Raw genomic sequence first — 22,708 nt, 5'->3', positions numbered from 1 at the left:
ATCTCCCAGGAATGCAAAATATAGCATGGGTGGATGGAATACAGGAGCGTTCCCTTTGAAACAGGGTGGTAGCAGTTGCTATCATGCTCATTCTTCCCCTGTATCTTAATTATTGTTTTAGATTGGTTAACTATACCATCGTTCTATTTATTGAATTTTTGTTTCTGCATTACTAACATTACGTCACTTTTCTGCTTTTAAGAAACCAATCATCAAGTCGTTTTCTTGCTAGCTTCCACCGCAGGCTCATTCACCCGGCCACTGGTATAGCTAAACCCCAGAGCTTCAGGAAGAGTGACTGCGCCTGCATCGACTTCCGGATGGATACCATTAAATTCGAGTATAATATGGCCATTGTTTCACTGGAATTACTGCATACAGCCCAAGCGTCATCTTCATTATCAAATTTCTTTTTGTAGCTGCGTGTTCTAAGGCACCCCGATCTAGCTTCAAAAAGTAGGGCACTGCCTCTTAAGTTATCAAAGAAAGCTTCCTTCCTGATCTGTCTTTTCCACTTTCGGTATAATTCCACACTCTGTCTCTTTTCCATCGAATTTATCCAATTTTTACCTTCTGTGTTTTTCACCTTTTGCTTAACGCTCTTTATTTTTTCGCCCTTGTGACCAGCATACTTACTGGTTAGTTTCCTAGTTCTTTTCCTCCATTGTGAGTCAACGCTTTTTAGGTATATCTATTTAAATACTCTAGCTGCCCATTTGTTACTGTCCAATTTCCTCAGGCGTTCCTCATATAATATTTTACTCTGAGCTTCCCGTACTTCGAAAGATGTCCAGCCCATATCTCCCTGTACCACCTCATTTCTGGTTTTGCCGATGGGCACCTAGTGCTAATCGTCCGATGGCTCTCTGATTTATTTCTGATGTCGGCTGTACCTCTGATTTTAGGCACAAAACCGCATTTGCGAAAGTAAGCCCGGGCACCATAATTCCTTTCTAAATAGCCCTCAAAACATCATACCTGTTGTATCCCCACAATGCCCTATGCTTCATTATCCCGACATTTCTTCGCCCTTTGGCCTTAAGTGATTGCTCATGCTTTCTAATGCATGCCAATCCTTCGTCTACCCATACCCCGAGATATTTATATTCTGCTACTCTGGGTATTTCATGGCCTTATATTTTAGGACCTGTACGGATCTTAAAAGCATCGTATGCGGAGGCAGGGCCCACCTGGTTTTCAATATGATAACATTTCACTACACATACATCAATATATATATATATATATATATATATATATATATATATATATATATATATATATATATATATATATATATATATATATATATTCTTCCAGGTGACCCAGGATTTTTTGCCCGATAAAATATTAAGGGATTGTGGAAGGAGGGGCATTTAATTACATTAGGTTTTGAGGTTGTGGCAACAATAACGTCAGACGTCTACTCTGACATCTCTGCCCGCCTTCATCATCGCTGCTTTCCGCATAAGCTGAGCCTGCGTAGCGGCCGACCTTGAGCGAAGTACGTGATTTCCCACTGGTAAACACGCGGGGCGTTGATTTTGGATTCATTTCAACATGATACACGGAGCTGTCTAAAAACTTCTGCACGTAACCAAGCGCAGCTCAAAAAAACGCCGACCCCGCCAGTGCGCCCGGTCATGTCACGGGACCAGCGCACCAGCCAACTCGGCCTCGTGACACACAGCCCATCTACACAATCTGCGAATTAGTCAGATGTCACGTGGTGCTTGACGTCACAGCGCGATGATGTCGGCGAATTTCGGATTCATGCTCCAATAAAGTCCCTATGCTATCGCGTAAAGTATGCCCTGTTTTCAAGTTAAGTACAAGCAAATACTTCTAACAATTCGTTTCCCGAAGCGTAAATGGATTGCAAACTGATGGTCCGAGTTAAAAGCGGTTCCTCGTAATGAAACAGTGCGTCTAACAGCATTCGTTCAGGGGTTTGTAGTAGAGAACAGACTTGCGGCCCCCCATTAGTGTGTTTTGTGTATTTCTGCTAGTGTGGCTACTGCGGAGATGCGAATTTCATTTCTTCGTTCAAAAAACAAAAAACAGGAAGAAGCTGTCAGAAATAAGCATGATACGCGCATAAAGAAACAAGCTAGGATAGAATGGGAATAACGAAGGGCCCCAGTAATACTGCAACTCACTTTTAAAAGCAACCCTGAAGGTACGAATAAAGAGGATAAGCAGGTTGCCAAAATGCTGCGTAACTGACCAAAACTGAAGGAAAAAGAAAAGACTATAAGACATGGCATGAGGGAAGGGTAAGCAATGATCCCTAGCCTGTCTCTTAACTACCTCGTCTTTACTACTGGCATCATCAATATATACAGGAAGAGAGCACTGAAATTAAACTTATGCGTTCATGTCTCAACGACCCCCCCCCCCCCCCCCGCCTTCTTTTCTTTATAGCGTTTACACTCACTTTTTTTCTTTAAGTGTTTACACTCATTTTTCAACCTAATGCCCCGATGGAGGCGAAACGAAGAGCTGTCCGTGTGCTGTGCGATGTCAGCGCGCGTTAAAGATCCCCAGGTGGTCGAAATTACTCCGTAGCCCTCCACTACGGTTCCTCTTTCTCTCCTTCCACCTTCCTCCCTTCCCTTACGGCGCTGTTGCGGTGTCCACAGAAAACAAGTGAGACAGTTACCGCGCCTTTCCCTTCCTATAAATAAATCAGTTTTTTTTTTTTTCAACATAATAATCGTATCTCTGGTGTTTAATCCGATAGTGGGGCGGATACCTTGTCGCTCCTCTTGTGGTCTCTAACACTCGCTGCGAAACACCTCTCTTCATGTCATCGCACCACTTACCGTGCAGCCATGGCGAGCGAAACCTCTGCGCGTGCGTCGGATGCGGCGCACTCCCAATGCACGCCAGGCCCAGGCCCAGGCTCAGCAGGCTCGGCCACATGGCTGGACGGCGCCGACGCTGCCTTCGCTGCAAGAACATTGAACGGCGAACGGTTAGAAACGTGAGGGCTAAATGGCTAAGAAATGCACACTCTCACCATCGCACATAAAGCCCGCATGCATTCAGTTCCTTTGAACATCCTCTGCTCACGGATTTGAAACTTTCTGTATTTTATTCAGACGCAAGGGACAGCCAGCTTAATTCTCTTCACAGAGAGGTTCAGTTCGCGTGTTTTCTGATCTCGATAAGAATCGACCATATACAAATAAGTATGAATCGATACTTAGAACAAATTGCAGTTGGTCCGTATCAATAGGGTGCGGAGTTCTAGTCACGACAGAGCCCGTTTGAAGACGGAGCTTTGTTTGAGGAGGAGGAGGAGGAGGAGGGGGAGGGGGATGAGACCAGAGCACGAAATACCGATGTCCCCCAGATAAAAATGTCTGCGTCGACACCGATTCCAGAGCCCGGATCTTAGAGGCTGCGCTACGACGCCGTTCACTTGAAAGCAGTGGAAGCCTATCCTTTTCTGTAAGGGCGCCGCGATATCGAATCGACTGGCGGGAATATACTCGATTACAGGTTTTTCGGCATTAATTGTGGCTTTGCTGCAGCACAACAAGCCAATATACAAAGAGGCAAAATATCAGTTTTTACAGAGAACAATAACTGAATGTAAACACCCTAGGAGCAAAGTAAAGTATGGTTTCGGGTGGAGCCTGTACACCAATAAGTCCTTGCTATCAATTCTCTCTGTTGCAGCAGCCCCTCTCGCTCCTTGTCAGAAAGAGGAATGTCGTCAGAACGTGATCCAAACCTGTCGATGCGCCTGTCTCGTTGAGGAATCGGAGTTTTTTTTCTTGTTTGACTGAATATCACTCCCTAATGACCAGGCGCGAATTAAAGATGCGCATCACTACGAGAGAACCGTTTCAACGCGTGGAAGATGGCTTCAAATCAGCTTTTTAGGGAAAATTTTTATTCTACAGCAGACTGCTTCTAGCGACTAGGAAGACCTCGGACCTAGCAAGGGAGACACAGCAGTCAAAATGGCAGTCAGAAAAATTTACATATGGCTGCAGCTTAAGTAAAGCGCTAATGAATGTAAGCCTGGATAAACGCGGTGCGAGGTTTCAGAAACGCTCAGTGCTCTTTAAAAAACGGGTATTTTCTCAAGCAAAAGCCATTTATATGAGTGGCAGGAAGCAATTATTCTTAACAATTATTTTTTCCTATAATTACCCACAAGATTAACCAGAAAACTTATTCACACAGTTTACAGTAGTTCTACCGGTTTGTGAAGAGCAACACTGCCCCTATCATTACATTTTAGAAATGTCGTTTTTCTTCTCTCTCTCTCTCTCTCTCTCTCTCTCTATATATATATATATATATATATATATATATATATATATATATATATATATATATATATATATATATATATATATATATATATATATATATATAAAGGAGCTGATAGTTTTCGAGTCCAAGGCAAACGTTGGGGATTTTGTTTCATGTTTTGTTGTTGGTATTTGACAAGAATTAGTCATAATGTGATTATTGGGATAAAGAATACTAAATGCAAAGCGGAAGGAAAAACAACGCGTCCACCATTGGCCCGTTGTTTTTCCTTCCGCTGTAGTTTTCCGGTCGCTTCACATGGGGACTCGAAAGCTGCTGCTTCGTCACCCAGCACAATGCCAATTCCAGAGGACCTGATAGACCAAAACTGGAAAATGAAAGTTTATGACATATGGTCCCTGGTTTTTTCACCTGGTAATGTGCAGGTGCCTCTTGTCATGTAATAAGGGATTATTCTTCTATTGCGTTATTCACATCTACGGAGACTGCAACGCTACCTGTTTGTATGAAAGTACAGGCTGCTATGTGTACCTTAGGCAGGAAGTGACGTCAAGAACGCAAGATTGCACCGCGGTCAGTACGAAAAAAACGGGCTCGGGAACTATTCCCTTTGCCGCGCCTCTTTCCACCCCGGTCAGTATTAAAAGCGGTCGAATATCTGGACTAGAGCAACCTCATTCTATAAGCTTCAACGTTCTATTTCGGATATGTTTGGTGATCTGGCATTGAAAAGGTGAGAGAGCCCCAGATTTCAAGCGTCCGTGAGAAGGTACCGGACTATTGGCTCATTAGCCACAGCAAATTAGCACTGTCTTTATGACGCAGCCCGTTATACATTGTGGCATGGGCAGAGGCTCTTTATTTTTCTTTTATTTTGCATGCCTCAGCATAATATATGTCTTTATGACGCATCCAGTGAGATAGCAGCTATGCGCCGCCTCCGACAGCGGGACCCGCTATCTTGCGATTTCCGTGAATGGCCGCTCGCTGTCTTTGTCTGATGCTGCCATTATGCTGCCGTCTGACCAAACGAAATTATTATATGAGAAATGAAAGCTTATAGAATATGGACGCAGGTGCTCAACTCAAAATAAAATCCAAGATGCGTGATGGGATGGAACCGAATATGAGATCCCGCACCATCTTCTTCCACTCCCGGCATGCTGCATGGTATCTAAAGTGTGCGCCCTAAGAAACGCGAAAGCATGAAAGCCTCCATCTCCCCAGACAGCGTAGAAATGGCACAGCTATCAAAGCTAATAAACAAGTGTAATGTGTCTTGCATAAGCAATTATAATATGAAGACAATCGAAGAAGCCCTAAAGAAATGCGACGGCCTAACAGCGGATACTAGGTATAACCAAGAATTGGATGCGCGCACTGAGAGACAAGGCGGACGATATGTCATTTACCGATCTGATTAAGACAGTCAAAGTAGCCGAAAACTTAAATTCTGATTTTACAATAGTCGTAGTAATCGGGGCCATAGTGAGAATGGCACTATAGTGCAGAACAATCAGACGTTCCGCCAGTAATAATAAAAAAAAAAAAAAGCTTTAGAAGCTATGAAAACGGAGGAAGCAGCTGGGAAAGATTAGTTAACTGCAGATTTATTAAAGGACGGGGGGATGTCGTGCTAGAAGAAGCTTGCCTCACTTATACGCAATGCCTTATGCGTTTGACGATTCCCGAATAATTAAAGAACTCTGATTATGAGAAAGTGGACTTCAAGGAAATGAAACACTACAGACCAATCTTCCAATGTTTCGTTCGGTAGAAGGTATTTACTAAAATAATCGCTAATAGAATAAAGAAAATATTAGACTTGAATCAATTAAATGATCAAGTAAATTTTTGGAAAGGGCACTTTATTATCGATCATATCCATATTATCAATCAGGTGACGGAAAAATGCTCGGAATATAACAAACCCCAATACATAGCATCCATTGGTTACGAAAAAGCGTTTGACTTATTTGAAACCTCGACATTCATGTAGGCATTGCGAAATCAGGGTGTAGATGAGCCATATGTGAAATGACTGAAAGATACATACATAGGCTCCACAGCAACTATAGTCCTTCATATAAAAATCAATATGATTTCAATAAAGTAGGGGTTTATGCAAAGAGAGAAAATCTCTTCAGCACTCTTCATCGCTTGCTTAGAGAAGGTATTCAGAGAGCTGGACTGGAAACACTAAGCGTAAGGGTTAATAGAAAATAACTCAGCTATCTTAGATTCACTGATAACATTGCCTTGCTGAGTAGTTCAGATGATTAATTAGAAAGGATGGTTAATGACATAGACAGACAAACCAGAATGGTATAGGCCTGAACTATTAACAGGAGACTGAACAGCTTTGGAAAAGAACTTCAGTTTGTGATAAGCAACGACGCGCCGGAATCTTTAGGAAATACATATGCTTAGGACAGATGATAGCCGCTGGTCCGACTAGAACGACTAGAAGAATCACGTTGGTCTGTAGCGCATTCAGAAAGTTCAGTTCAGTTCAGTCGTTCAGTCGTGTCCGACTCTTCGTGACCCTATGGACCATGTCACGCCACGCTTTCCGGTCTCTCACTATCTTCCTAACATCACATAACTTCATCTGCAGTGCCTCGAGGATGCCATCTAACCATCGCGTTCGCTGCCTACCCCTTCTCCGGCGACCCTCAACCTTTCCCAACATCAAATCTTTCTCCAGCGACTCCTCTCTTCTCATCAGATGACCAAAGTAGCTGAGCTTAACTTTAGTATTTGACCCTCCAATGAGCAGTCAGGGTTTATGGTCGACAATATCGACTGATTTGATCTTCTGGCAGTCCAAGGAACTCTCAAGAGTCTTCGCCAGCACCACAATTCAAACGCGTCAATTCTTCGGCGGTCAGCCTTTTTCACAGTCCAACTCTCGCATCCATACATCACAACTGGAAAGACCATAGCACGGGTTATACGGATCTTGGTTGGCAGACTAATGTCTCTGCTCTTTACTAGGCGGTCAAGGCTAACCATTGCTCTCTTTCCCAGAAGCAGGCGTCTCCTAATTTCATGGCTGCAGTCTCCTTCCGAGGTAATCTTGGAGCTCAAGAATAGAAAATCTGTCACAGCTTCCACTTCTATTCAGAAAGTACTATTAGATAATGAATTTAAGGTTACCAATATCTCTTAACAGGGAAGTATAAGTCAATTGCATCTTGCCAGTACTGACCTATGGGGCAGAAACATGGAAGGTAAGGAAAAGAACTTAACTTAAACTGAGGACCAAGCAAACAGCTATGGAACAAAAAAAAAATTGTAGGTGTAGCGTTAAAGGACAGGATGCGTGCTGAATGAGTCAAGGAACAAACTCGAGTTAATGGCATTCTAGTAAAAATCAAGATGTGGGCATGGGCAGCACATGTAGTGCGAATAGAGAGTGACCTATGGTCGCTAGAGTTGACTAACCAGATTCCAAAGGAAATCAAACGTAGCCTGTAGCGGAAGAGAAAGTTAGGTGGACGCATGAAGTTAGTACGTTTGTGGATATCAAATAGGGCAGCTATCATAGCGCCGGGTTAATTGAAGGGTTGAGAGAGAGGTTTTCGCTCTGCAGTGGATATAGCTAGGCTGCAAGTGGTGGGGACGACGACGGCGACTACGACGATGACGACGATGACGACGATGTTGAAGCTGATAAGCCTTAGAGCGGGAAAGTTTCAGAAACTTCACTTCGTGTTCTTCCTGTTCACCAGAGTCTCTGAACAACGGTCGACTAAGCCGAATACGAAAGATAAAAGCGCTAATCGTCTATAAATTGATGTGATAAATTCTTTCTACATTATAGAGCATCCAACGCCAGCCTATGTGGGAACAAGCTGCAACCGTGTCGGCGATATATGCATTCGGGACTCGATATTTTTCAGCCTCTGTTCTCATATACGCTTTGGAAGGGAACGGTAATCCACGTGGATAAGCAAGAGAGTTATGCAAACGCGAAGGCGCGCGAAGCAGTGAAAATAATTTATCGCGGTTCGAGGGGAATGCCCCTTCTTCGCTTGCGGTTCTCCTGTGCGCATGAATTATTCTCTATCAGGTACGGTACTCTTGCCAAGAGCGCATTTCTATACTAAAAATCGAGTAGTGGAGTTTGTCATAAGGTTAAGATTAATTAATATTATTCTTCAACGGGCTCAATAGCTCTACTTCCCTCACACCACGAAGAGATCAGTGACTACACCTGCATCTTCTATAATCGCGGAAGTCCTTGATAAGCAAATGCTGCTTGAAAACCATAACAGCCGCCGTATCCTCATTAACGGGTTTTAACGCGGCGGAAGCGTACTTTGCATATACGAGCACAGGATTACCTGAAAGCAGCTTTGCGCAGAGTTGGTGCAAAATGGCGTGCGTTCCTGCCAGTGTGCGTGCAAGGCTTCGTAGTCATGCGGCCCACTCCTACGCTACCAAGCCTCTGCTAACGTAAATCTGGGTATTATCTTATTCATCCCCAACAGATTCCCTACGAGTCAGGCAAGAGATTCAATTTTTACAAATCATATTGAAACAACGTGATAGTTCATTTGTTTCAATCTCCATAGCACCAAATATTATTCCCTTGACGCCTGCAGATTTGTTTATTTGGGGTCTTTTTCTATTGTATATGACGGGCCGTTACCGTGTTGCACTGTCAGACTGCAATAGTTCGGGAGTTCAGCCAATCTTGCTCATAGGTTCCATCCCGTCGTCCAGATTTTATTATAAACAACTTTTGATTGATTTATTTGCCTGTATTATCGAGGAGCGCGCGCCGCCCCGGCTGTGAAGCTGGTTGCGAGGGACAACGCCGACAGCGACGGCAACGCAAAATGTAGGAACGGGCGCCAAAGAGCAAAATTTTCATCTGGCTATTGCTATTGCCTACGGACAGTATGGCAAATGAAGTTACCTGGCTGCTCATAGCAATCTCGTCATCTCTTGTATTACGGGAGAGTGCGGTGAAAACCAACGCACTGACGCTGTAATTTGTTTCGTGATATTATCTTGCTTTTTGTAAAATCGACATGGTACCCATTCCTGAAAAGAGAGAACATCGCAATAGGGAGAGAGCTCTGTAGTCGTGCGCTATCACTGACGCTGAAAACATGCTAGTTACTCAAAGATGCATTTTGTGCGGACAAAGCCCGTAGGAGAATAAAAAAACAAGGGCTGTGGGGCAAGTGCTCCAGTGTCGTCGCTGAAGACGGGCGTAGGTGGTCTAAAATGGCAAAGAACTGAACAAAAAAAAAAAGTTATACGGTCCCGTCTTTTTCTAGTAAACACGATCGTGAGTGTTCGCTTTGAGATGTTTCCCCTCTACGTTTTGCGAACATTAAAACACTAATTACGAGGTAAAAAACAACACGCACATTTCCCTCTCACATACCTAATTCAACAGAGTGCGAAACGGAACCGGAAAGAAATCGCGAAGATATAAATAGTTCAGGAAATAAATAAACGTGAGAAGCAGGAAAGGCAGAGCACAGAAGCATTATTAGCTCCAAGGTAAATATTTCAGGTGGAACAAGTATTGAAAATTTCCTGAGAAAAAGCAAAATCAACCGCACGAGATTCTCTTCTGCAAACAAAGCGGATCATCGGTGGAAAGCGGAACGGATGTACACTGCGCACTCAATTATAGAGCGAGAAACGCAATCAATACGGTCGCCTCAGGGCTGTGCCCGGAAACCTTTAATAAGAGCGGTGAAGATCTTGGAGTTGAGGTTTAAAAGCTGGCCTGCCAGTGTACACTAAGTTCGGTCCTCTCTCTCGCCACTGTCATGGAGGAAACGGAAGTGCCCTGAAGCTCTAGAGCCCTGCCCCTTCAGTCAAAAACAAAATGCTCCTTGATGTTCCTTGATAAATCCGTCTCAACAAAGGCGCTTCCCTCCTAGCGCACCAGCACGCACTAGAGAAAGGACATGCACCGACAAAATTACGCACTATTGTACATGGCAACACCAACTGCACAAGCGATCTTCTCTGCTAAGCAAAAGCGTCTGCTAAACAAGATAATCTGCTGAGGGCTGAGGCATTAATACGGCTATTCCTTGAGAAAGCGAGAAAGTATGACGTTCTAAATTTAAGCCATGGAAAAAAATACAGAAAATGAAATATAAACCATTTTATGCAGAATGTGTGCCGATTTAGAAAGATGATAATGATGCCTCAGCACACCTACTGTGCGCAACGCCCTCAAATGGGGAATGAAGGCGGTCATTGCAAACGGCGACACCCCTTTCTATGTGGAACTGCCGCGCACGGCACGCTAAGCTAGTATATTCTGGGACTGCAGTTTCGGGAAGCTCCTTTGGGGTGGGCATTCAAACCTGGAGTATTGGATGCCGATCCAGGCAAGTAATTTGTAGGCCAGCAGGCATGTTTGTACAGCTTGGTTAAAGCGGGGCTGCATTGTTACGTCGGTTCATCTTGCGCATAACGTGGTAGCTTGCAAGTGATTGGTAATGAGAAGGCGGGATGTAACCAAAAGCACAAATTAGGAGATTAGTGAATGAGTTAATAGCGAAATACATCTACATGAACCAGAATCCGCACAAGGGCATCGCAGACATTTAACACTGTTACCGTCATAACCTTGAAGGGGGAGCTTAAATGTTTCGTTAAAGATACCGGTTAATTTTGACGCGAATCGTATGCAATGAATGATTTAACTTCAGCGAAGTGCATGGGATGCCATAGACGCAGAAGTGGAAAGCCTTTAATGGCTCATGCGAGCGGCCACGATCGTGTCCGTCCGTCCGTATGTAACGCTTTAGTTTGATAACGTCTAGTCACTAACCAATACAAACTAACGACTAAATGTTCACTAGCCAGTACTCACTAATGACAAAACAGTCACTAACTAGCATTGATTAGTCATTAGTCATGACTGAAAAGTTACGAGTAATGATAGAGATGACTTTTATGACGCCATCATATGTTGACGTCATCTGCCCTGACGTCATGATCGCATATGACGTCATCGTGACTTCACATCCGGTCGTACCTACTAACCGGAACTGACGTCATAATGACGCCACATCTGGTCATGACGTCACGACTGGTCATGACGCCATCAGGCAGTTCATGCAATACGGAGCTGATCCCGCCGGGCGTCTGATCCAGGCGTCAGTGCAGCGGCTTTCACTCGGCGCTTCATCGAACGCCGCAGCACACAGCATATAGAAACAGATGCAGTGCAGCAGGTATCAACGGCGTTTCAAATTGATTTACACGAAAAAGAAGGCGCTGTATCTGTCACAATTATGCCCCCACCGCACAGTTCTCTCAACAGAGAGGAAGTTGTCATTTGGAGTCAAGTGCAGACAAGTTCATACCCAAACGTACACATATAAATGAAATACACCGTATCATATACGCAGACAGATGTCCGTGCAGTTAAATCCTGGTGGCTTGTAGCAGGCATATCAAACACGCAGCCCGAAGGCTGCATTTGGCCTGCGACGCTGTGCGCTGCCGCCTGCCAGCTCCAAAAAGTTGAGCCTTTGTTCCGAAAGCTCGTACCAGTCTTACAAGCCGGCTTTGCAGCCAGTCTAGTTTCCCAGCTAAAACCAGTTACAAAGGCCTCGTTCCCAGACTGTACACGTTCCTTGTTGAAATGAGGACTGGAAACGGCCCATTAATTTTCATGAAATCCGGACGAACGCCAACTGCCTTCACGAACAAAGCCCCGGGGAACTTGCTCCCTCTTCAATCTCAGTCTTCATTTTTTTTCTTTGAGGACGAGGACTGTGGTATTCATTAACCGTCGTACACTTTGAGTAGTTTTCTCCAAACCACCCTGAAGCGGTGTCCGTCTGGGGTCTAGGCAGAATGAAGCACGCGTCGCTTTTCTTTTCCACAAACAAAGAATGGAAGCGTGTGGCCTCAAAAATGACATCTTGGTTTATTTTTATTTGTTTATGTATTTTTCTTTATCACCTTTGTTGTTAATTTTGGCTATTTCCCGGCTCTTGGCCAGGGAGGGACATTTTTTCGATGTGGCCCGCATAGCTCTATAGCTTCGAGACCGTTGCCTTTTTAGTCTCAGACGCCGAACGCTATATAAGCCATTCAAACAGCGCGGCGGTTTTCTTTGCCATCAAGCCTCCACCCTCATCTCGATTACACTTCCCCTGATACGTCAAAATTAGTTCTAGCTCTAGCGACAAAACGTCTATCGTCTGCTGTCCGCACTTAGATCTGGAGTCGGTTGCGAACTTTTTGGTCTCAAGGGCCTCCTTATGTATGTGCTTACCCTCTTTATAATACATTATAGCACCTAAATAAAACAAGAAAAAAAAAAACTGGCTTCACCAGTTGTCTGAAATAAATATCAAACAAAAATCGCCGTAAAGCAAGGAAAGCCCTTGAGACAGCATATCTAAAACTGCACGAGACGCACGGTTATTGTAGCGAAGAAAAGGAGGTCTCCGACTTTGCTACCCTACATATAAGGTTTGACGCGCCATTATTTATTCCGAAGGAATGAAGAATTAGAAGAAGCTGTCTAAAACAAATTCATTATTTTGATGCTGACGACAACAAGCTGATTAACACTGTGACCACAATATTCAGTACCCGTTTGTCTTCAATCAACATGCAACCATCGATTTTGTGAGCGAAATGTAGGCCAGGAAAAATGACAGTATAATATATTAGAGTAAATGAATCGCTTTAATAAAATATTGTGACATTTTTCGTGGAGTGTCCACATCTACTGTACGGCTGCGCTACCGGTTCTCGAAAACGTATTTGCATGCACCGCGCAAATAATACAAACAACGTAATTGAAGAAGAAGCGATGGGAATTACAGGTCATAATTGGCAATAGTGTAAACCATAAATGCTAGATAATCAGCACCTATGTAGATCAAAATCGCGCCTTTACCCACTGGCGACGCTCGCGAAGCCGTAGGCGGCTAGGAGCCTTGGCAGTGCCATAGTCCTCTACGCCTGCTATACGATGCGCGGTTACCTTATCATGCCACTTGACAAGTGTTTCCGTTGTGAATCTGTCTAGTCTGTGCAATATGAGCAACTACCATTGAGAGCGAATGCAACACGTCGGCCTGCACGTGATGAGTGTTCGATTTGCAGGCACACCCAGGTCATTGAGCACCCACACGTTGAGGGAAGTATGTTCGTCATCACAATGCACATTTGTCGGATCATTTTTATTGCTTATTTATCGCGATTTTATTTTTGACACGCGCTCCGCGTCTCGCCTGACCGCTGGCCGCCGTTGAATGGTAAGCTCAAACTCTGTCCGTCATCCGTGCAGCACCGCCGTTCCGAGGGCGTCGGCCCCCGCCACCTCCGCTATTCGTGCTCGCAGCATTCAAAACCATGTGCATCGCAGAAAACCCACACAGGACACACAAACGCACAGCAGCTGTGCTTCCCGGTAGGCTGGAGAAACATGGCATTTAAAAGCATGAGGGAGGAATATCAGAGAGAAGCGTGCACAGAGGACAGTGACTGCAAAAACAGAAAGAAGCGAGGAATGCTCTTCTATATACACTGTGTACGTGTTCACTAAAGGAAAGAGAAGCAGAGTTTAAATCAAAGCCAAGCGTGCAGGTCGCGCCATCGCGGCTTTCAGGGCGGTGCCGCTCGTCCGCCACGTCAAACGGAAGCAGCACACAATCCGCTTCCGGATGGGCCCACGCAGTCATACAAGGGCTTCCTTTTATTGAAGCGGACGAGCGCCATAGATTGGTGCGTTGGCCTTCTTCCAGCTTCTGCGCCTCCGCATTGTAAACGCATTTCCTGCGGACCTTTTATTTTTCAACGCTTCTTCGTGATTTCGTTTCATACGTCTGAAACCTAGTTTTCGCCGCACAGAATTCATGGTACTCTTCTGGCAGCTGATTTCGTTCGACACGAAATGCAGTGGGGTCGGATACATTTCTTTTAATATTTAGATGGCAATATTGAACAACATTGCCCCCCCCCCCCTCTCCTCCATACCATAGTCGAGTTCATGATGCACTCGCCATTCGTGCTTTACAGGACACGCACTGGCAAAGTCCAGCATCAGTTTGACGAACAGCAATGAGCACTATGTGTATCACTGATGCTAAAACAGTTGCTATGCAGATATATGGAGGATGGTCATCAATATCAACTCGTAACGGCTGTGTTCATTTCACATTCCTGGCCGAAAAGACAAGCAATGTTGCGTATAATTCGTCCGTACACGGATGGCGCGCAGCTTCATAAGGGCGCACATAGCGGGTAGTCTCCACCTCTCTTCCCAGGAGAGGTTCCGAAATGGTTCTCACTTTTCGAAAGAAGTTTATGAAATACAGTGGGGAAATAAAACCATCCAAACCAGAAAACTTCTCGCCGAGACGGCCACGGATACGGCTCTATTCGTGCCAGTGCACGGTGATACAGCTGTTGCATTCGTTGCAGCGCCGGAGTTTCACCGTCATTGTCGTGTTGGTTCCCCCTAACATCAAGGGCAACGTGGGGATCAACGAGCCGCGCCTGATATATTGCCCACAGAGTAAGTACGAGGGATTCTGAGGGCGTTTCTTTCATGACATATTATTTCTCCAGCATCCCTGTCATTTTTCCTTTAGCTGAAAGAAATATAAAGAGCGCATAGGGCATGACATGTTGGTTTTCTCCTTTGTGTTTAGAGCAATATAACTGCAGATGTGGGGCATGAAACAGAATCTATCACCTGGGAGGACAAGAAAAAGATATAAACATAAAACAGACCTTTCAAATGGAAGCCATAACGAGATACGCTGTTTCACCGCAACGCCTTGTATCTATCTAGACCGAGCAATGGGCGTTGTGCAGCAACAGCAGCGCGCCTGTAACGCTGAAGAGGTACAGGAGCCTGGGCAGACTAATTGCCGTACAACGTGGAGCAGTAAGTTGAAAATCAAAGTATTTCTGCTCATTACGTGGTCCGCATGATTGTTCGCCCTCGTGGTGTGCGTTTATGTGTGCTGCCGACGCCACTGCTGCAATGAAGTGAGGGGAACCAGCGCCTGGTTAATCACGTCTGCTGTGCCAGAGTTTTCAAAAGGATAAAACAAAAAGAGGGGAACGAGGGAGTTTGGTGGCGTAAGCATTATTTCGGACAGCCTGTTGTGTTAATATTAACGTGACAGATTCAACGGCTGCAGTTTGTCCTGGAATGAATCGATGCTACTTCCGAAGGCGTCGAATCTATATATTGCGTATAAAAAGGCGGCTAATTTCGGCACGCTGTTAACGTAATTTGCCTCTACCTTTTTTTTTTTTCTTGTCTCTCGAGATTAAAGCATAATGAAAGCCGCAAGTGAAGTAATAAAATCAGAAGATGTATTTTCAGAGCTGTATTCACGTACGAAAAGTTCGCGATCCACCGCTTCCCTTCGGTAATCATCGCGGACAGCATACGGCAGCTATATCAGCTCCGGAAATGCGAACACTGAAGCTAATTCTGACCCTGATTTGCAATATCCAGCTGTGGCTTTCGCAAGGCTGCTCTGACTGCTTTGCACGGTGGACGACATTCTGACCAGAAGAGAGTTTGAGGAATTAGTTTCGAAATATTCTGTATTTTTTGTCTTACTACAAAGGCCGCTAAGAGCTGTCAGGAAAAACCAGAACGCTATCGCACTATATTTCAGAACCAGTCCTCCTCAACAGCGCATAAAACATTTTTAGTTCAAAGGATTTCATAGTGCGCAAGATATGCTTTCGTGAACACTGTCGCTCCTCTTCCAGCACACTAGCATTTGAGAGCAATATTTGGTGGCCAAATGAAAGAAATTGTAACCGAAAAGACGCGCTTTGCCTAACCCGCCACTGCATTCACTATTCGAGTTTAATATGCGGAAGAAAAAATTGAAAAGGAAACAGTCACAGGACTGCTGGTATGAACTGTTAAAAAGATGCAACATAAAACTCCTATGAACGATATGCATCAACGAAAAGTGCTCCAAAGCGTTCTTCTTGATCGGTGGCAAAAACGCAAACGTTTTTCGTTAGATGAAGCTGCACCAAATATCCTCTCCAATTTCTGCACTCCCATGCAAAACTCTGTGAACGATTGCTGCAATAAGATTAATTTTTGTTTTGATTAAAGCATATTGTAATCTTCAGACAGTGTGCTCGTGGCAATATATTTATTACTGTTTGTGTACATCAGCGTGTGCTTCGACAGAGTAAAAATCTGACTTTTGACTGAAATAATCTTTGTTTCGTTTGCTTTTCAGCTGGAGTACATTAGTGAGCGTAAATGCACGTTTATAAAGAACTCTCTAACTTTTTTTCGAATTCCTCGAACAAATGCAATTGCTGGCACTGGATCTTGTATGTGTATATTCGCCAGAGCTCATGTTTTTATTGTTGTCTTTCATTGAGGCATTTTCTCATTCGCAGCGCTGAACGTATCCATGCTACTGCTGAGTGTAAATCTATGACGCAATTCTAATCGATTCGAGGAAATGCATCAGATTTCCGCAAAACTGTGCCAGACTATTTGATAACAGTGCAGTTGGGCTTCAATGGAAGTACCGGTGGCTCAATTTTAGACATTTGTACTTTCTTGTGTCTAAAAAGCCACACTAGTGAGCACAAAGATTTGGAAACATGGGCACACAAAAGAAGACATCGCGAAATATGATCTTTGTAACGTGGCTTATCCATCTTAAGCGTGTATAAACGCTTCTGGATGGAATCGCTTTCATGCGTTCGTTTTTATAACCAAGGGCCGGTCCAAGTCCTTTTTGTAACCTCTCTGCTTTCTTTTCGCTTCCCCTTTGAGATCGTATGTTTATTTCCCGAAGCCTTTGTTTGCTGCTTGATAGTCTGATGGATGAAAGATCACGGTACGCGCATTTTTATATCAAAGCAGAGCTTCTGTTTGTGAAGCTGCACGCAGAGGAGATTCGTATAGCGGGTAGTTCTCCAAGAATTCGATAATCGGAGGGCCTCGCGAAGCTAGAGTCCAATCAATGTCTCTCTTTCTCTCATTTCTATTTCTTTACAATTCCGAGCTTCCAGAACAGCTGTTGTGATTGATTTAACTCCGACAGATGCGCGTCCATTCGAAGAACTACAAATGCAGCCGCCGTAACCGGAGAGCAAGATCGTTTCCAACGTGAGCCTTCTGCGAGTAATCGACTGTAAGAATATTTAAAGATCGCACAGGATTCAGCGCAGGACATAACCTGGAATGTTATAACGTCTACACAATGGTGTGATTGTTGAGGAACATAGAAAAGACGAGATGAGCACTACAACAGCGTCTGTCATGCAACTGAAGAAAGCCATTCTGTGATATGGTTCTTGGCTTGCAAGAAGTCTCCCTAGCCATTATCAAGAAAAAACAAATTGTTTGCGAACATTTCCTTTAAGACTAATGTATCGAAACTGCAGGTTAAATCTTTAAGCACTTGCAGCTTTAACAATTATGAAAAGTAGCTAACAAAAGAAGTTACGAAAGATTCCAATACACCTCATGCGATAAGTGGGAGCGAAAATGTATCTATTCAGTTATCGAAGCACAAAAAGAAGGCTTCGTTCTTTTCTTGATTTGTGTCCATTCACAGGTTAGCCGAAAAGCTGCAGCATCGGCAAAGTGTCAACGTCGTAATAAAAGCGCATACATTGTAATTGCTTTTCAAACGATTTAAATTACCGCAACACCATCCGGGAGACAAGTGCTACGACTCGACGTTAGAATAAACACAGTTGTGTGGCCTTGCTGGCGCCTTCGCAAATATGCTGGTGATATTGTAAGCAACTCTCACCTGAAAAGAAAAAAAAAAGACAGCTCTCCTGGACCAGCCAGTTTTGCAACAGTACAGCCTGAGCGAGGTCAACAGGCGTATAACTTGGACCAGAGCAGAGCATTTCACAATACTGCGGCGATCACCAAATGCATGGCCCATCTAATCGCATATCTTTTGTAGCAGAATCACGATTTGAATATTTAAGACATTTGCGTTCTAAAAGCGACGTACGTTTAAAAGTTGGCGTGAACCGAAAGCTCTTCCAACTAGGCCAGAAAAAAAAAAAACAAAAAAAAGTACCGTAACATTCCCAGGAAGTACATCTCTTATCATCGCACCCCACCAATATCCAGTTTGATTACCGTTCCCTGTAGAATAAGCTGAATATTATTTAAGGCAATTTAGTTTACGAGGTCATCGTGCGAACAGCCTTTTTTATTTGTAACAAATTGCAACTTGCTGCACACTTTCAGCCTTCTTTTTTGTGATCAGCTTGTGACTGACAGGCTTGTGCAACTAGGCTGGCGTGTTAGTAGCTTCAGTTCAGTTCAGGCGTTCAGTCGTGTCCGACTCTTCGTGACCCTATGGACCATGTCACGCCACGCTTTCCGGTCTCTCACTATCTTCTTAACATCACATAGCTTCATCTGCAATGCCTCGAGAATGCCATCTAACCATCGCGTTCGCTGCCTACCCCTTCTCCGGCGACCCTCAACCTTTCCCAACATCAAATCTTTCTCCAGCGACTCCTCTCTTAGTGGAGCATAAATTACATGAAGACATGCGCCATATACATTATAGTACACCCCATGATAGTACGAACGCAGTTTACGCCAAGCGTACGGCAACCGCGAATCGTGAATACTATCCATACTTTAAGCTCTATGAGCATCGCAAAGGCAAGAAATTTTAGCCAATATTGCTCATCCATCAGCCATCAGTACTGACACGCTATCTGAGGCGAATATGAAGATGAGTCGTGCGGCCTCCGGATCTACTACACAAAAGAACCAAGCACACCATGTCGCACAAAAGTGAAGAACAGTGGCCAAAATGCCATAAGAGGAGGAGGAGGAGGAAACAATTTTCTCTCGCGCATTACTAAGCGTCAAAAATGTCCTGGGACAAGGTCACTAAAGCTAACTGGCCTTTCAGCTGGTCAGAGACTATCCAAGCCCGCCACGTTGGGGGATGAGGGTACGGAAAGTGAGGTGATGGAATTGCAACAGGGCATGAAAACATGCAATGTTCTAAGTTTGAATAGTGTTCAGAACAATTTGGACATGCGAGGGAACGTCTGATTCGGTATAGAAAATGTCGGGCAGGAGCAAGGAGTGTATACAGTTGTATGCGTCTAAGAACGCGTATTTGCGCGGTAGTGAGAGATTTATCAGGAAGAGGAAGTGTACAAATAGTTTTATAAAGTTGTCATAGTGAATGCAGACTTTTTTTCTCTAGTGAGGAGTAGTGTCCCACGTGGGTGGATAAAATCAGGGAATTCCAAGCGGTCGGTGAAGAAGTTCGCAGGGTGAGGCGATGCACTACCGCATTGCCTGGGATTCTAGCGTGACCAGGAATCCACCTCAGTGCGACAATGTTGGGACGTAGTTTGGTGAGAGCTCTATGTAGATCATCCTGCAGTTCTTCAGGAATGCGAACCGCGTGAATGACGGGTATAGCTTGTATTGAATCCGTTTATATGGTATATCCTGAAGGGTTGGGGGTGCTTGTGCGGGGTGTTGAATACTGGCGTCTATTTGCAGGGTCTAGAGCGTCGCTGTAGGAGGAGGATCTATGTAAGCACCGAGAGTATGCTTCACGCCCCTGCTACAGCTCTGAATTAAGTAAGCAGCCACTCCGACGTTAGTTCGTGGTGAATCTGTGTAGACGATCGTGGAATCAGTAGGGTGAACATGATTGGAAATGCGAGCGGAACGTCTGCCTGGGATAGTATCGGGTGCAACGTTTTCGGGAAGAAGGGGAGGGGGGGGGGGGTTACTCTGATGTTATCTGGAAGTGAGGAAGGAGGGGTAATTCTAGGGAGGTCGATAGGTTTTAGTGCAAGTTGCTGTAGTATCCAATGCCCTTGTTTGGTGATAGAAAAACGTGCCATTTGAAGGTCTCGATGCGGTTGTGTGAGGCCTCCTAGGGGCAAGAACAACCCCGTAGAGTATAGGCGCTCCGTGGACGTGAAGGGCAGTGAAACGCAACCTCAATCTGACGTCTTTGGCGACAGGTTCGAGTAAGGTATGAAATTGTATATAAAATTTTGTTGAGTGCTAATGCGTGGACAAGCTGCCTGGCTTGACCCTCGCGTAGCCCGGCGTCTGGCGTGCTTATTGACAATGCGGCGAACTAGATGCGTAAGCTGATTGCAATACGGTTGTAGATACATTGGCCTGATTTGTTGGCTAATGAATATGAAGTCCAAGGACCCGGCAGGACGATACGCGAGGGTTGGGGTGACCTGCCCTTGTGAGATTGATTAGCTGGTTATGCTGGCGCTGCTAGCGAGTTTCTGCAATCAGCAGCAATTCGGATTTTTCAGGTGCGGGAAATAGCACTACTTTATCAAGATAACTAACGACTGCATCGCTACCTTGCTGTAGGGTCTCCTCTACTGCTCCACGAGACTCATAAGTGCGCCAAATAGTAAGGTCGTCTGTATAGAATGTATGTTTTAGGTTTGGGATAGACTCTCGAATACGAGATAGGGGAGCCATTCCAAGATTAAAAAGGGTGGGTGACAAAATAGCGCTCTGAAGTGTACCAAGTGTGAGGGGGAAAGGATCAGATACAGAATCGGGGAGACGGAACTTGTCCGTGCGGTCGCAAAGAAATGCAGTGAGGTAGCCGCGCATTTTTGGACCCCAGTCAGTAGAGGCAAGGATGTTAAATAGAGGATCGTGGGCAAGGCTATCCAAGGCCTTACGCACATCAAGGGTCACTATGACCACAAGATATTCTGTGGTTCTAAGCAACCTCATTTTTTCCTACAGTAGTTTTCTGTACCCCCTTCCCCCAGTGAAGGGCAGGAAACCGTTTGTTGTTACGGGTTAACCTCCCTGCCTTTCCTCCTTATCTTCCTCCTCCTTCTTTCTGTTTTCCGTAGTTCTGTAGTTGTTGCCACGCAAAATTCTGATATGACTATAGAAACTTCTATTCTCACAGCAAATACGTTCGTTGCCAAAAACCGCACAGAAATTCTTTTGTGACAACAGAAAATATTTTGTAGTCTTTTCATCTGGCCAGACCGGTCGCAATCTTCGAAAACTTGCCCTCTTTTAGGTACAAAAAAAAAGGGGGGCATGTCGATTTTTTGCATCCCTGGTGTTTAAGGCTATTTATTTATATTAAATATATATCGGTCGTTCAGCTGCTGCATCCTGACCGCACGCTTTGTATGTTAATTAGCTAAACTGCTGCTACATCAATACTTAGAAAATATTGCTCATATAGTTCGAAAGCATGGAAAAAAAACGTGTTTGCGAAATCACTAAGAAAAAAACCATCTATTGTCCACAAGAAGAATAAATTAAACTAATATGGGCATTAGGAAAACAACGGCTTTAAAAACTGCTTGCACTCCACTCAACATATTAAATGTTCCCAAATTTAATTGTTCTTGCTGGCTCTCTGCTCCGTTTATTCTGGCTACGCTTTAATGCATGCCCTTCATTAGCCTCGCGGGCTTATGTTGGGAGAGGAGAACCAATTAAAAGTTTGATCCACTTTGAAACGCCTCTGCTTGTATCCTTTTTTTTTTTTTTTTTTCGTATTCCTAGAGGCGACCACGGGACTGGACATACGAACATAAACCTCAAGCCCCGGATGATACCTCTTCTCGAGGGAGTATGAAACTGTTCAATCCATACTTGGCAGATTGGCATTTGCAACGCGTGGCGTGCAAATTGTGCCGGTCGCGCAACGACGTCTTGTGGGCGCCATTTTTGCTCAGCATTTTAAAGGATCTGTAGCAAGTCCAATGACTTGTGTATCGATCATTTTCACCCATGTATTGCCACACAGCATGGAGTTTACGTTCGCGACATCTTTCCACCTGCCACTCATCTTCTAAATGGTCGTCTTCACCAAAGAGCCAATTGAATGTCAAACAGTGACTGTCAAGACCGCTTTACAATGCACTGCAGGTTCGGTAGCGCATATCATAAAACAATCCGAACCTGAGAACCTACACACTTTAATCGTTAACTTCGAATGAAAAAAATAGTTCTCGGTAATACGTAAGAAGCTGAATTCTTCTTTATAAAGCGACAACATTCCGAAATTCATCTGCCGCAAAGGTAACAGGTTGGTCATAGACCTGTGCCTTGCCCCTTATGAGTGACACCATTTGGGCTGAATCTCATGGCATCTGAAAGCCAGGAAATTCGCTTACTGTTCTTAAACTTCAATGGCAGGACACAGGTTGACTTGCTGAATTTTAGGTTCGTAGGACGAGCCCAGTTTCAACTGCTTCGCAAGATTACTCCATCACAAGATGACTTTCTTAATGTAATCAGCGAAGGTGCTGCCAACGTCGCGAAAAAATGTCTACCATCTCTGTCCCACAGCCTCTCCAATCTTCCAGTAGCACAATCTTCGTGCTGAACGTAGGCGCGCAGAGCGACAGTACGAGCTAAGACCGAATT

The 22,708-nt window shown here is 44.5% G+C and overlaps 1 protein-coding gene across 2 annotated transcripts in view; it reads right to left on the bottom strand.

Moving 5' to 3' along the window:
• Positions 1 to 22,708, bottom strand: part of LOC146198195 (uncharacterized) — a 203,129-nt gene that overhangs the window by 53,358 nt on the left and 127,063 nt on the right. For both annotated transcript variants that reach the window (XM_084593590.1, XM_084593591.1), the window contains one exon: positions 2,826 to 2,952. In XM_084593590.1, coding sequence (XP_084449716.1) covers positions 2,826 to 2,925 — 100 coding nt within the window. In that variant the 5' untranslated portion in view covers positions 2,926 to 2,952. The remainder of the gene's footprint in view (positions 1 to 2,825; positions 2,953 to 22,708) is intronic.

The sequence above is a fragment of the Amblyomma maculatum genome, chromosome 2, assembly GCF_055883805.1.
Source record: "Amblyomma maculatum isolate TAMU_Amacu chromosome 2, ASM5588380v1, whole genome shotgun sequence".
NCBI classification, from domain to species: domain Eukaryota; kingdom Metazoa; phylum Arthropoda; class Arachnida; order Ixodida; family Ixodidae; genus Amblyomma; species Amblyomma maculatum.
Note: the sequence above shows the minus strand (reverse complement) of the source record. Positions and strands in the feature narration are given on the sequence as shown.